The sequence below is a fragment of the Phasianus colchicus genome, chromosome 1 (assembly GCF_987193195.1).
Source record: "Phasianus colchicus chromosome 1, bPhaCol1.hap1.1, whole genome shotgun sequence".
NCBI classification, from domain to species: Eukaryota; Metazoa; Chordata; class Aves; order Galliformes; family Phasianidae; genus Phasianus; species Phasianus colchicus.
In genome coordinates, this window is record NC_143436.1 from 968839 (window position 1) to 984756 (window position 15918).

Here is a 15918-nt window from a genome sequence, read left to right on the forward strand (position 1 = left end):
GGACCCCATAGGACCCCCATAAGGACCCCATAGGACCCCATAGAACCCCAAAGGACCCCACAGGACCCCATAGGGCCCCCATAAGAACCCCATAGGACCCCACAGGACCCCATAATACCCCACAGGACCCCTCAGACCCCCATACCCGGCGCACAGTTGTCCACCAGCGCCCCCATAAGGACCCCATAGGACCCCACAGGACCCTATAAGGACCCCATAGGACCCCATAGGACCCCATAAGGACCCCATAAGGATCCCATAGCCCCCCATACCCGGCGCACAGTTGTCCACCAGCGCCCCCATAAGGACCCCATAGGACCCCACAAGGACCCCACAGGACCCCACAGGACCCCATAGGACCCCACAGAACCCCACAGGACCCCATAGACCCCCGTATCCGGCGCACAGTTGTCCACCAGCGCCCCCATAAGGACCCCACAGGACCCCACAGGACCCCATAGGACCCCATAAGGACCCCATAAGGACCCCATAGGATCCGTACCCCAATCCCCCCCGACCCCATAAGGACCCCATAGGACCCCATAGGCCCCCACAGGACCCCATAGACCCCCGTACCCGGCGCACAGTTTTCCACCAGTGCCCCCATAAGGACCCCACAGGACCCCATAGGACCCCATAAGCCCCCATAAGACCCCATAGGACCCCACAGGAACCCACAGGACCCCATAAGGACCCCATAGGCCCCCATAAGACCCCATAGGACCCCATAGGCCCCCGTACCCGGCGCACAGTTGTCCACCAGCGCCCCCATAAGGACCCCACAGGACCCCACAGGACCCCATAGGACCCCCATACCCCATAAGGACCCCATAAGGACCCCATAGGACCCCATAAGCCCCCATAAGACCCCATAGGACCCCATAGCCCCCGTACCCGGCGCACAGTTGTCCACCAGCGCCCCCATAAGGACCCCATAGGACCCCACAGGACCCCATAGGACCCCATAAGGACCCTATAAGGACCCCATAGGACCCCATAGGACCCCATAAGGACCCCCCAGGACCCCCCAGACCCCCGTACCCGGCGCACAGTTGTCCACCAGCGCCCCCATAAGGACCCCACAGGACCCCACAGGACCCCATAAGGACCCCATAAGCCCCCATAAGACCCCATAGGACCCCACAGGACCCCACAGGACCCCATAGGACCCCATAGGACCACATAAGGACCCCACAAGACCCTATAAGACCCCATAAGGACCCCATAGGACCCCACAGGACCCCATAGGACCCCCATAAGGACCCCATAGGACCCCACAGAACCCCACAGGACCCCATAGCCCCCCGTACCCGGCGCACAGTTGTCCACCAGCGCCCCCATAGGACCCCATAGGACCCCATAGGACCCCACAGGACCCCCCAGGACCCCCCAGCCCCCCGTACCCGGCGCACAGTTGTCCACCAGCGCCCCCATAAGGACCCCACAGGACCCCACAGGACCCCATAGGACCCCATAAGGACCCTATAAGGACCCCATAGGACCCAATAGGACCCCACAGGACCCCATAGGACCCCATAAGGACCCTATAAGGACCCCATAGGACCCCATAGGACCCCAAAAGACCCCATAAGGACCCTATAAGGACCCCCCAGCCCCCCGTACCCGGCGCACAGTTGTCCACCAGCGCCCCCATAAGGACCCCATAGGACCCCACAGGACCCCATAGGACCCCATAAGGACCCTATAAGGACCCCATAGGACCCCATAAGGACCCTATAAGGACCCCCCAGCCCCCCGTACCCGGCGCACAGTTGTCCACCAGCGCCCCCATAAGGACCCCATAGGACCCCACAAGGACCCCACAGGACCCCACAGGACCCCATAGGACCCCACAGAACCCCACAGGACCCCACAGGACCCCCGTACCCGGCGCACAGTTGTCCACCAGCGCCCCCATAAGGACCCCATAGGACCCCACAAGGACCCCACAGGACCCCACAGGACCCCCCAGGACCCCCCAAACCCCCGTACCCGGCGCACAGTTGTCCACCAGCGCCCCCATAAGGACCCCACAAGACCCTATAAGACCCCATAAGGACCCCATAGGACCCCATAGGACCCCATAAGGACCCCACAGGACCCCATAAGACCCCATAAGGACCCCACAGGACCCCATAAGGACCCCATAGGACCCCATAGGCCCCCATAAGACCCCACAGGACCCCCCAGCCCCCCGTACCCGGCGCACAGTTGTCCACCAGCGCCCCCAGCGCGCGGCCGTCGTTCCAGTCGCGGTTGAAGTTGGTGATGCGCAGCTGCGGGACGCGGTGCTGCACCCAGCCCAGCAGGCGCTGCTTCGGCGTCTGCTGCCGCGCGCCCTCCTCCTCCTCCTCCCACATGGGCAGCGAGATGGAGTAGTGCAGGATCAGCGTCCACACCAGGCCCAGGATCAGCTTCAGGTTCCCGTCCACGATGGCCTTGCTGTCTGCGGGGTCACATTGGGGTTACAGGGTCAGTTATGGGGTCACAGCGTCACTTATGTGGTCAGAGCGGTGGTAATGGGTGCCTATGGGGTCAGAGCGGAGCTGGTGCAGGATCAGCACCAACATCCGCTGCAGGTTCCCATCCACGATGGCCTCAATGTCTGTGGGGTCACATATGGGGTTATAGGGTTAGTTATGGGGTCAGAGCATCGCTTGTGGGGTCAGAGCAGGGTTATAGGATCAGTCATAGGGTCACAGCATCGCTTGTGGGGCCAGAGCGGAGCTGCTGCAGCATCAGCGCCCAGCATCAGCTGCAGCGCCTGTCCACCATCACACTGCTGTCTGTGGGGGCAGATATGGGGTCAGAGCCTCACTTATAGGGTCAGAGCCTCACTTATAGGGTCAGACTGTCACTTATGGGGTCAGAGCCTCAGTTATGGGGTCACAGCATCACTTGTGGGGTCAGAGCAGTGGTAATGGGTGCCTATGGGGTCAGAGCAGAGCTGGTGCAGGATCAGCACCACACCAGGCCCAGGATCAGCTGCAGGTTCTCATCCACAATGGCCTTGCTGTCTGTGGGGTCACATATGGGGTTATAGCGTTAGTTATGGGGTCACGGCATCGTTTGTGGGGTCAGCACGGAGCTGCTGCAGCATCAGCACCCACAGCGCCCAGCATCAGCTGCAGCTCCTGCCCACAGTGGCCTTGATGTCTGCAGGGTCACGTATGGGGTTACAGGATTAGTTATAGGGTCAGAGCATCATTAGTGGGGTCAGAGCATCACTTGTGGGGTCAGAGCGACACTTGTGGGGTCAGAGCATCACTTATATGATCAGAGCAGTGTTAACAGGGTGCCTATGGGGTCAGAGCACAGCTGGTGCAGGACCAGCACCACACCAGGCCCAGGATCAGCTGCAGGTTCCCGTCCACGATGGCCTCAATGTCTGTGGGGTCACATTGGGGTTACAGGGTCAGTTATGGGGTCACAGCATTGCTTGTGGGGTCAGAGCATCACTTATACGGTCAGAGCGGTGGTAATGGGTGCCTATGGGGTCAGAGTGAAGCTCTGCAGGACCAGCACCAACATCAGCTGCAGCTGTCCACGATGGCCTCAATGTCTGCGGGGTCACATTGGGGTTATAGGGTTACTTATGGGGTCACAGCATCGCTTGTGGGGTCAGAGCAGAGCTGCTGCAGCATCAGCACCCACAGCGCCCAGCATCAGCTGCAGCGCCTGTCCACCATCACACTGCTGTCTGTGGGGGCAGATATGGGGTCAGAACGTCACTTATAGGGTCAGAGCCTCACTTATAGGGTCAGACTGTCACTTATGGGGTCAGAGCCTCAGTTATGGGGTCACAGCATCACTTGTGGGGTCAGAGCAGTGGTAATGGGTGCCTATGGGGTCAGAGCACAGCTGGTGCAGGATCAGCACCACACCAGGCCCAGGATCAGCTGCAGGTTCCCATCCACGATGGCGTCAATGTCTGCGGGGTCACATTGGGGTTATAGGGTCAGTTATGGGGTCACAGCATTGCTTGTGGGGTCAGAGAAGAGCTGCTGCAGCATCAGCACCCACAGCGCCCAGCATCAGCTGCAGCGCCTGTCCACCATCACACTGCTGTCTGTGGGGGCAGATATGGGGTCAGAGCCTCACTTATGGGGTCAGAGCCTCACTTGTGGGGTCAGAGCCTCACATGTGGGGGTCACAGTGTCACCTGTGGGGTCAGAGCCTCACTTGTCGGATCACAGCATCACTTATAGATTCAGAGCCTCAGTTATGGGGTCACAGCATCACTTATGGAGTCAGAGCGCCACTTATGGGGTCAGCCATGGAGTTATAGGGGCAGAGCATCACTTATGGGGTCAGCCATGGGGTTATAGGGGCAGAGCATCACTTATGGGGTCAGCCATGGGGTTATAGGGGCAGAGCATCACTTATGGGGTCAGCCATGAGGTTATAGGGGCAGAGCGTCACTTATGGGGTCAGTTTTGGAGTTATAGGGGCAGAGCATCACTTACGGGGTCAGCTATGGGGTTGTAGGGGCAGAGCGTCACTTATGGGGTCAGCTATGGGTTTATAGGGTCAGAGCGTCACTTATGGGTTCCATTTTGGAGTTATAGCGGCAGAGTGTCACTTATGGGGTCAGCTATGGGGTTGTAGGGGCAGAGCGTCACTTATGGGGTCAGCTATGGGTTTATAGGGTCAGAGCGTCACTTATGGGTTCCATTTTGGAGTTATAGGGGCAGAGTGTCACTTATGGGGTCAGCTATGGGGTTGTAGGGGCAGAGCGTCACTTATGGGGTCAGCTATGGGTTTATAGGGTCAGAGCGTCACTTATGGGTTCACTTTTGGAGTTATAGCGGCAGAGTGTCACTTATGGGGTCAGCTATGGGGTTGTAGGGGCAGAGCGTCACTTATGGGGTCAGCTATGGGTTTATAGGGTCAGAGCGTCACTTATGGGTTCCGTTTTGGAGTTATAGGGGCAGAGTGTCACTTATGGGGTCAGCTATGGGGTTGTAGGGGCAGAGCGTCACTTATGGGGTCAGCCATGGGGTTATAGGGGCAGAGGATCACTTATGGGGTCAGTTTTGGAGTTATAGGGCAGAGCGTCACTTATGGGGGCAGCACGGAGCTGGAGCAGCATCAGCTGCAGGTTCCCACCACGGTGACCCCGCTGCCTGTGGGTCAGTTGTGGGGTTTTAGGGTCGGGGAGTCAGCAGTGGGGCGGCTATGGGGCAGCAGTAGGGTCAGTCATGGGGCACCTCTATGGGGTCTGACACAGGGGCAAGGCAGCTGTGGGGCAGATATGGGGCGGCCATGAGGTGCCTACGGGTCAGCTATGGGGCAGCCATGGGGTCAGCTATGGGGTCAGCTATGGGGCAGCCATGGGGTCAACTATGGGGGGCCATGGGGTCAGCCATGGGGTCAGCTATGGGGCAGCCATGGGGTCAGCCATGGGGCAGCCATGGGGCATGAGGTCAACTATGGGGTGGCTATGGGGTCAGCTATGGGGAGGCCATGGGGTCAACTATGGGGTCAGTTATGGGGCAGCCATGAGGTCAGCTATGCGGCAGCCATGGGGCATGGAGTCAACTATGGGGTGGCTATGGGGTCAGTTATGGGGCAGCCATGGGGCAGCCATGGGGTCAGCTATGGGGTCAGCTATGGGGCATGAGGTCAACTATGGGGGACTATGGGGTCAGTTATGGAGCAGCCTTGAGGTCAGCTATGGGGCGGCCATGGGGTCAGCTATGGGGTCAGCTATGGGGCATGGAGTCAACTATGGGGGACTATGGGGTCAGTTATGGAGCAGCCTTGAGGTCAGCTATGGGGCGGCCATGGGGTCAACTGTGGGGGAGCCTTGGCCAGCACCCTGCCCCATAAGTGCCCCATAACCTCAACCCATAAGTGCACATCCCCTGCCACATAACAGCCCCACATTGCTGCCCCATAAACCCGCCCCATAACCCTGCCCCATAAACCCGCCCCATAACCCCACCCCATAAGCCCCTGCCCCATAAGCCCCTGCTCCACCCCATAGGGGGGAACCACTGCACCTTTCTGTGTGGAGCGGCCCCACCCCACACATACGGGGCCAGCCCCATAGCACTGCCCCATAGTGCAGCACCCAGCCCCACACATATGGGGCCTGCCCCATAGCACAGCACCCAGCCCCACACATATTGGGCCAGCCCCATACACCCCATAGCTCAGCCCCATAGCACAGTCCCTAGCCCAGCCCCATACACCCCATAGCCCAGCCCCACAGCTCAGACCCACATCCCAGCCCCACAGCCACCCACTGATGGACACCAGCTCGATCCTCTCCCTCTCCAGGAACTCCAGTATCACCTCACACCCCATAGCACAGCCCCATAGCTCAGCCCTCATACCCCATAGCTCAGCCCCACAGCACAGCCCCATAGCTCAGCCCACACACCCCACATCCCAGCCCCACAGCCCAGCCCCACATGCACCCACCGATGGACACCAGCTTGATCCTCTCCCTCTCCAGGAACTCCAGCATCACCTCACACCCCATAGCACAGCCCCATAGCTCAGCACACACATACACCCCACAGCTCAGCCCCACAACCACCCACCGATGGACACCAGCTTCATCCTCTCCCTCTCCAGGAACTCCAGCATCACCCCATGCCCCATAGCACAGCCCCATAGCACAGCCCTATAGCCCAGCACACACAAACACCCCATAGCACAGCCCCACACATCCCATAGCTCAGCCCCATAGCACAGCCCCATAGCACAGCCCCATAGCACAGCCCAGCTCCATAGCCCAGCCCCCACACCCCACATCCCAGCCCCACAACCACCCACCGATGGACACCAGCTTGATCCTCTCCCTCTCCAGGAACTCCAGCATCACCCCATGCCCCATAGCACAGCCCCATAGCTCAGCCCCATAGCACAGCCCCACATCCCAGCCCCACATCCACCCACTGATGAACACCAGCTTCATCCTCTCCCTCTCCAGGAACTCCAGCATCACCCCATGCCCCATAGCACAGCCCCACATCCCAGCCCCACATCCCAGCCCCACACCCCACAAGCACCCACCGATGGACACCAGCTTGATCCTCTCCCTCTCCAAGAACTCCAGCATCATCCCATGCCCCATAGCACAGCCCCATAGCACAGCCCTCACACCCCATAGCTCAGCCCCATACCACAGCCCCATAGCCCAGCCCCATAGCCCAGCAAACACATACACCCCATAGCCCAGCCCCCACACCCCACATCCCAGCCCCACAGCCACCCATCAATGGACACCAGCTTCATCCTCTCCCTCTCCAGGAACTCCAGCATCACCCCGTGCCCCATAGCACAGCCCCATAGTTCATCCCCCAGCCCCACATCCCAGCCCCACATCCAGCCCCACACCCCACATGCACCCACCGATGGACACCAGCTTGATCCTCTCCCTCTCCAGGAACTCCAGCATCACCTCACACCTCACATCCCAGCCCCACATCCCAGCCCCACAGCCCAGCCCCACAGCCCACAGCCACCCACCAATGGACACCAGCTTGATCCTCTCCCTCTCCAGGAACTCCAGCATCACCCCATGCCCCATAGCACAGCCCCATAGCACAGCCCCATAGTTCATCCCCCAGCCCCACATCCCAGCCCCACACCCCACAAGCACCCACCGATGGACCCCAGCTTGATCCTCTCCCTCTCCAGGAACTCCAGCATCACCCCATGCCCCATAGCACAGCCCCATAGCACAGCCCCATAGCACAGCCTATACACCCCACATCCCAGCCCCACATCCAGCCCCACATCCCAGCCCCACATCCTGCCCCACACCCCACAAGCACCCACCGATGGACACCAGCTTGATCCTCTCCCTCTCCAGGAACTCCAGCATCACCCCATGCCCCATAGCACAGCCCCATAGCACAGCCCCATAGTTCATCCCCCAGCCCCACATCCCAGCCCCACACCCCACAAGCACCCACCGATGGACCCCAGCTTGATCCTCTCCCTCTCCAGGAACTCCAGCATCACCCCATGCCCCATAGCACAGCCCCATAGCACAGCCCTATAGCCCAGCACACACAAACACCCCATAGCACAGCCCCACACATCCCATAGCTCAGCCCCATAGCACAGCCCCATAGCACAGCCCCATAGCACAGCCCAGCTCCATAGCCCAGCCCCCACACCCCACATCCCAGCCCCACAACCACCCACCGATGGACCCCAGCTTGATCCTCTCCCTCTCCAGGAACTCCAGCATCACCCCATGCCCCATAGCACAGCCCCATAGCACAGCCCCATAGTTCATCCCCCAGCCCCACATCCCAGCCCCACACCCCACATGCACCCACCGATGGACCCCAGCTTGATCCTCTCCCTCTCCAGGAACTCCAGCATCACCCCATGCCCCATAGCTCAGCCTATACACCCCACATCCCAGCCCCACATCCCAGCCCCACATCCAGCCCCACACCCCACAAGCACCCACCGATGGACACCAGCTTGATCCTCTCCCTCTCCAGGAACTCCAGCATCACCCCATGCCCCATAGCTCAGCCTATACACCCCACACCCCAGCCCCACATCCAGCCCCACAAGCACCCACCGATGGACACCAGCTTGATCCTCTCCCTCTCCAGGAACTCCAGCGCCACCGAGACGTTCTCCAGCTTCATCTGGCGGAAGTTGGGCCTGGGGTGGTGCTTCCTGCCCATCTTCTTCTGGCTCAGCACCTCCAGCAGGGCGATGAGGCGCAGCCCGTCGCCCAGGTCGCGCTGCAGGTCGCCGATGCTCTTGTTGACGCACTTGAGGTGCTCGTTGCACCAGCGCGTGAACGTGTTCTGCTGGATCTTCTTCCAGGGCGCGTCCTCCGCCAGCTCCTTCTCCGCCGCCGGCAGCTCCTCCGCGTCCTCCGCCAGCGCCGCGTCCTCGTAGCCCGACGAGTTCATGGCCGCCCGCTGCTGCTGGCCCTCGAGGTGGCTCGGGTGGCCCTGGGGGTGGCCTTTGGTGGTGGCCTTTGGTGGCCCTGGAGGTGGTTCTTGAGGTTGCCTTTGGTGGCCTTTGGTGGCTCTGGATGTGGCCTTTGGTGACCCTGAAGATGGGCTTTGGTGGCCTTTGGTGGCCCTGGAGGTGGCTCTTGAGGTTGCCTTTGGTGGCCTTTGGTGGCTCTGGATGTGGCCTTTGGTGACCCTGAAGGTGGGCTTTGGTGGCCTTTGGTGGCCCTGGAGGTGGCTTTTGAGGTTGCCTTTGGTGGCCTTTGGTGGCTCTGGATGTGGCCCTTGGTGGCCCTGGAGGTGGCTCGGGTGGCCCTGGAGGTTGGTGGCCCTGGAGGTTGCCTTTGGTGGCTCTGGATGTGGGCTTTGGTGGCCTTTGGTGACCCTGGAGGTGGCCCTGGAGGTGGGCTTTGGTGGCCCTGGAGGTGGCCCTGGAGGCTCTAGAGTTGGCTTTGGTGGCTCTACAGGTGGCCTTGGTGGCTCTACAGGTGGCCTTGGTGGGCCTGGGGGCTCAAGAGTTGGCTTTGGTGGCCTTGAGGGTCTTTAGTGGCCCTGGGGGCTCTGGAGGTGGCCTTGGTGGCCCTGGTGGCTATAGAGTCGGTCTTTGGTGGCCTCAGTGGCTCCGCAGATGGCCTTGGGCGTCTTCAGTGGCCCTGGTGGCTCTTGAGGTGGCCTTGGTGGCTCTAGAGTTGGCTTTGGTGGCCCTCAAGTCAGGCTTTGGTGGCCTCAGGGTCTGTCTTGGTGGCCCTGGGGGGTTTTTGGTAGCCTCGGTGGCCTTTAGGGTCGACGCACAGCTGGTGGCCCGGGGGACGGCCCTGGTGGCCCTGATGGTGGCTGCGGGGGACCTTGGTGGCCGGGAAGGTGGGCTGCTGTGCCGCTGTGGGGCGGCTCTATGGGTGCCGCTATGGGGTGGTTCTATGGGGCGGCTGTATGGGGTGCCGCTATGGGGCAGCTCTATGGGGCAGCTCTATGGGATGGCTCTATGGCTGCTGCTATGGGGTGGCTCTATGGGGTGCCGCTATGGGGCGGTTCTATGGGTGCCGCTATGGGGTGCCGCTATGGGGCGGCCCTATGGGGCGGCTCTATGGGGTGCCACCGACAAATCCCGGTGCCGGAGGCCAACGCCCGGAGGGTGGGGGGCAGCGAGGGGGGGTCCCACAGCCAGCGATGCCAGCAATGCCAGCAATGCCGGCACTTGTGCCCAAATGGGGGCCGGTTCCCAGCACGGATCCCGGTTCTGATCCTATTCACGGTGCTCCGATCCCGGCACGGATCCCGGTTCCGATCCCGTTACCGACGCTCCGATCCCACTCCCGGTCCGATCCCAATCCCAGTCCCAGTCTCACTCCCAGCGCTCCGATCCCGGTTCGGATCGCGGTCCGATCCCGATAGCGGCGCTGCGATCCCACTTTCAGTGCTCCGATCCCTGCCCGGATCCCGGACGCGGTCCGGATCCGGATCCCAATAGCGCCGCTCCGATCCCGGTTCCGGTACTCTGACTCCGGTCCGAATCCCGATCCCACTTCCAGCGCTCCAATCCCGGTCCCGGTGCTCCGATCCCGGTCCGGATCCCGATCCAACTTCCACTACTCCAATCCCAATCCCGGTTCTCCGATTCCGGATCCCAATAGCACCGCTCCAATCCCGGTCCCGGTCCGGATCCCGATCCTCCGATCCCACTCCCCGCTCTCCGCTCCCGATCCGAATCCCACTCCCGACTCTCCGCTCCCGGTTCCGTATCCCCCGGTTCCGCTCCGGTTCCGCTCCGGTTCCCGGTCCGCTCTCGCTCCACTCGCCCCCCCCCCCCAATTCGGGGCCGTTTTAAGGACGCGGCGCCGCCCGGTTCCCCCCCCGGGGCCGCCCCCAATGACTGCATGAGTGGGGCGGGGATGGGATGGGAATGTTGGGGGGGGGGGGAAGGGGGTGAGGGGGGGGCGGGGTCCCAAAATGGGGCCGGGATCCGGAACGGACCGCGAGGGGGAGGGCAGAACCGGCCCGAAAAGGAGCGGAGTGCAGGAGGTGCCGCCCCGAAACGGGGGGGAACCCAAAAGTGGGACCGCAAAGAGTGGGAACCCAAAGAAGGACCCCAAAGAGTGCGAACCCAAAGAGACAGACCCCAAAAGCGGGACCGCAAAGAGTGGGACTCCAAAGAGGGACCCCAAGGAGAGGGACCCCAAAAGCGGGATCCCACAAACGGGACCCCAAGGAGAGGGAGCCCAAAAGAGAGACCCCAAAAGAGGGACCCCAAGGAGAGGGACCCCAAATAGTGGGACCCCAAAAGCGGGACCCCACAAACGGGACCCCAAGGAGAGGGAGCCCAAAGAGAGAGACCCCAAAAGTGGGACCCCAAAAGCGGGACCCCAAAGAGTGGGACTCCGAAGAGTGGGACCCCAAAGAGTGGGACAGCCCAAAAAGAAGGACCCCAAATAATAGGACCCCAAAGAGAGGGACCCCAAAGACTGGAACCCCAAAGAAGAGACCCCAAGAGTGGAACCCCAAAGAGAGAGACCCCAAAAGTGGGACCCCAAGGGTTGGAACCCCAAAAGGGGGACCCCAAGGAGAGGGACCCAAAGAGTGGGACCCCAAAGAGTGGAACCCCAAAGAGAGAGACCCCAAAAGCGGGACCCCAAAAGAGGGACCCCAAGGAGAGGGACCCCAAAAAGTGGGAACCCAAAGTGTGGGACCCCCCCCAAAAAAGTGGGAGCCCCCCAAAAAAGTGGGACCCCAAAAGTGGGACCCCAAGGACAGGGACTCCAAAAAATGGGACCCCCAAAGTGGGACCCCCAAATAGTGGGACCCCAAGGAAGGGGACTCCAAAAAAAGGGACTCCAAAAAGTGGGATCCCAAAAAGTGGGACCCCCAAAGAGGGACCCTAAAAGTGGGACCCCAAAGAGAGAGACCCCAAATAGTGGGATCCCAAAAGCGGGACCCCAAGGAGAGGAACCCCAAATAGTGGGAACCCAAAGAGTGGGACAGCCCAAAAAGAAGGACCCCAAATAATGGGACCCCAAAGAGAGGGACCCCAAAGAGTGAAACCCCAAAGAGAGAGACCCCAAAGAGTGGAACCCCAAAGAGAGAGACCCCAAAAGTGGGACTCCAAGGGTTGGAACCCCAAAAGGGGGACCCCAAGGAGAGGGACCCAAAGAGTGGGACCCCAAAGAGTGGAACCCCAAAGAGAGAGACCCCAAAGAGTGGGACTCCGAAGAGTGGGACCCCAAAAGAGGGACCCCAAGGAGAGGGACCCCAAATAGTGGGACCCCAAAAGCGGGATCCCACAAACGGGACCCCAAGGAGAGGGAGCCCAGAGAGACCCCAAAAGTGGGACTCCAAAAGCGGGACCCCAAAGAGTGGGACTCCGAAGAGTGGAACCCCAAAAGAGGGCCCCCAAAAGCGGGACCCCACAAGTGGGATCCCACAAACGGGACCCCAAGGAGAGGGAGCCCAAATAATGGGACCCCAAAAAGTGGGACCCCAAAGAGAGAGACCCCAAAAGTGGAACCCAAAGTGTGGAGCTCCCCCGAAAAACAGGGACCACACAAAGGGGGATCCCAAAAAGGGGGACCCCAAAACGTGTGGGACCCCAAAAAGTGGGACCCTAAAAGTGCGACTTCAAAAAGTAGGACCTCCAAAAATGGGACCCCAAAAAGTGGGACCCCAAAATTATGGGGTCCTCAAAACTGTGACCCCAAAACAATGGGACCCCGAAACAATGGAACCCCGAAAGAATGGGATCCCAAAACTGCGACCCTAAAATTACTGGACCCCAAAGCTTCACGACCTTAAAGTAACGGGACCCCAAAACAATAGGACCTCAGAGCAATGGGACCCCATAACAATGGGACCCCAAAAGATGCGGCCCCATAACAATGGGACCCTAAAAGAATGGGACCCCACAACAATGCGACCCCACAATAATGGGACCCCAAAAGATGCAACCCTATAACAATGGGACCCTATAACAATTGGACCCCCAAAAAATGGGACCCCACAACAATGGGACCCCAAAAGATGCGACCCCATAACAATGGGACCCCAAAAGAATGGGACCCGTAACAATGGGACCCCACAACAATGGGACCCCACAACAGTGGGACCCCAAAAGATGCGACCCTATAACAATGGGACCATATAATAATGGGACCCCAAAAGAATGGGACCCCACAACAATGGGACCCCACAAGAATGGGACCCCATAACAATGGGACCCCAAAATATGCGACCCTATAACAATGGGACCCCAAAAGAATGGGACCCCACAACAATGGCACCCCACAACAATGGGACCCCAAAAGATGCGGCCCCGCCCATCCCGCAGTGCAACGCGGTGCCCCCGAACCCCCCCAGGACCCCCCCAGTGCCCCCCCCTCCCCCCCACCCCATTGTCCGCTATGGGGAGGGGCGGGGGGCTCGTCCGGGGGAGGGGACACCAGTGACCGCGGGGGGGGGACGTAAGTGACGTGGGGGACACGTGGGGGGGCACGAGGGACAATGGGGGGGACATGGGGGGGGGACAATAGGGACACGGGGGGCAATGGGGGGGACATGGGGGGGTCGTAAGGAACGATGGGGGGGGACGTGGGGGTACAGGGGGCAATGGGGGGACGTGGGGGGGTCACGGGGGGGCGCGAGGGACAATGGGGGGGCAATAGGGACATGGGGGGGGCACAAGGGGCAATGGGGGGACGTGGGGGGGTCGTAAGGAACGATGGGGGGGGGATGTGGGGGTACAAGGGACAATGGGGGGGATGGGGGGTGCGGGGGGGGCAATAGGGACATGGGGGGGCAATGGGGGCAATGGGAGGGACGGGGGGGTCGTAAGGAACGATGGGGTAAAGGGACAATATGGGGGGGGACATGGGGGGGCAATGGGGGGGACATGGGGGGGTCTAAGGAACGATGGGGGGGGACGTGGGGGTAAAGGGACAATGGGGGGGGACAGGGGGGGGTGCGGGGGGGGCAATAGGGACATGGGGGGGCAATGGGGGGCAATGGGGGGGAGATAAAAATGATGGGGGGGGGGACATGGGGGTACAAGGGACAATGGGGGGACATAAGGGCCGTGGGGGGGGGACATAGGGGGACAATGGGAAGATATGGGGGGACATTGGGGGGGGGCACAAAGGACAATGGGGGGGGACATAGGGGGACACGGGGGGAGGGCATGGGACAATAAAGGACAATGGGGGACATGGAGGGGATGTAAGTGATGTGGGGGGGGGCGTGGGGGGGCAATGGGGGGACATGGGGAAGGATATGGGGGGGGCACGAGGGGCAGTGGGGGCCATAAGGGACAATGGGGGGGGGCATTGGGTGCGGGGGGGGGGGACATGAAGGACGTGGTGGGACACGAGGGGGGACTTGGACGGGACACGGGGGGGGCACGAGGGATTGGGGGGGGGACATGGGAGGGACATAAGGGACAATGGGGAGACATGGGGGGGACACAGCGGGGGGGGGGGGACATGAGGGATGTGTGTGGGGGACACTGAGGGGACACTGAGGGGACACTGGGAGTGTGGGGGGGGGACATGAGGGACGTGGGGGGACATCGGTGGGACACGAGGGGGGACGTGGAGGGGACACGGGGGGGGGGCACGAGGGATTGGGGGGGGGACTGGGAGGGACATAAGGAACAATGGGGCGACATGGGGGGGACACAGTGGGGGGGGGGACATGAGGGATGTGGGGGGGGGGACACTGAGGGGACACAGGGGGTGTGGGGGGGGGGGGCATGGGGGTGTTATGAGGGGGACACCGAGGGGACACGGGGGGGGGGGGACAAAAAGGGACAGTGGGAATGGGGGAGGGGTTGGGGTGTCATGAGGGACATGGGGGGGGAGGAACAAGGGACGTGGGGGGTTGGTGACATCAGCGACACGGGCTGGGGGGGGGCGGGGGGGTGTCCCCGTGGTGGCACAGCCCTTTGTCACTCTGTGTCATCCTTCCCCCCCCCCCCGCCCTGGAAGCTTCCAGCGACAAGTGGGGAGGGGGGGGGGGCTAAAAATACCCTACAGTGTCACCGTGTGTCACCGTGAGCGTGGTGTCACCGCCCGGAATAGCACCGCCGGGGGGGGGGGACGTGGGGGGTGGCGGTGGGACGGGGATGGGGGGGGGGACGCTTGTGGGGTGTGAGTGACACTCGTGGGGGACAGAGGGGTGGGGACACCCATGGGGACGTGGGGACACCTGTGGGGATGTGGGGACGTGGGTGGCATCAGTGGGGATGGGGACGTGGGGACACCCATAGGGACGTGGGGACATGGGGACATGGGGACACCCATGGGCCGCAGGTGGCATCAGTGGGGACACTGGGACACTGTAGAGACATGGGGACATGGGTGGCACTGATGGGGACGTGGGTGGCATCAATGGGGACACCTTTGGGGACATGGGCACACTAATAGGGACATGGGGACACCCACGGGGATGTGGAGATGTGGGTGGTATCAGTGGGGACAGGGACATGGGGACACCCATAGGGACATGGGGACATGGGGACACCCATGGGCCGTGGGTGGCATCAGTGGGGACATTGGGACACCTGTAGGGACATGGGTACATGGGTGGCATCAGTGGGGACACGGACATGGGGACACTAATAGGGACATGGGGACACCCATGGGGATGTGGGGACATGGGGACACCTTTAGGGACGTGGGGACACCCGTGGGGATGTGGGGACATGGGGACACTTGTGGGGACATGGGGGTATGAGTGCCACTCATGGGGACAGGGACACTGGGGACATGGGTGGCACTCATGGGGACATTGGGACACCCGTGGGGACATGGGGACATGGGAGGGACTCATGGGGACAGGGACGTGGGGACACCTGTGGGGACTTGGGGACATGGGTGGCACTCATGGAGATACTGGGACACCCACGGGGACATGGGGACATACAAGGGACTCGTGGGGACAGGGACTTGGGGACAGCCACGGGGACATGGGAACATGGGTGGTACCAATGGGG

The 15918-nt window shown here is 61.6% G+C and overlaps 1 protein-coding gene across 1 annotated transcript in view; it reads right to left on the reverse strand.

Annotated features, from left to right (window-relative positions):
- Positions 1–10754, reverse strand: part of FLNC (filamin C) — a 111475-nt gene extending 100721 nt beyond the window's left edge. Inside the window, exons 1-3 of the mRNA XM_090125896.1 lie at positions 9065–10754; positions 8558–8953; positions 2201–2446 (exon numbers count right to left, since the gene is read on the reverse strand). Of these exons, the coding sequence (XP_089982022.1) occupies positions 2201–2446; positions 8558–8900 (589 nt within the window). The 5' untranslated portion in view covers positions 8901–8953; positions 9065–10754. The remainder of the gene's footprint in view (positions 1–2200; positions 2447–8557; positions 8954–9064) is intronic.
- Positions 10755–15918: the final 5164 nt, after the last annotated feature.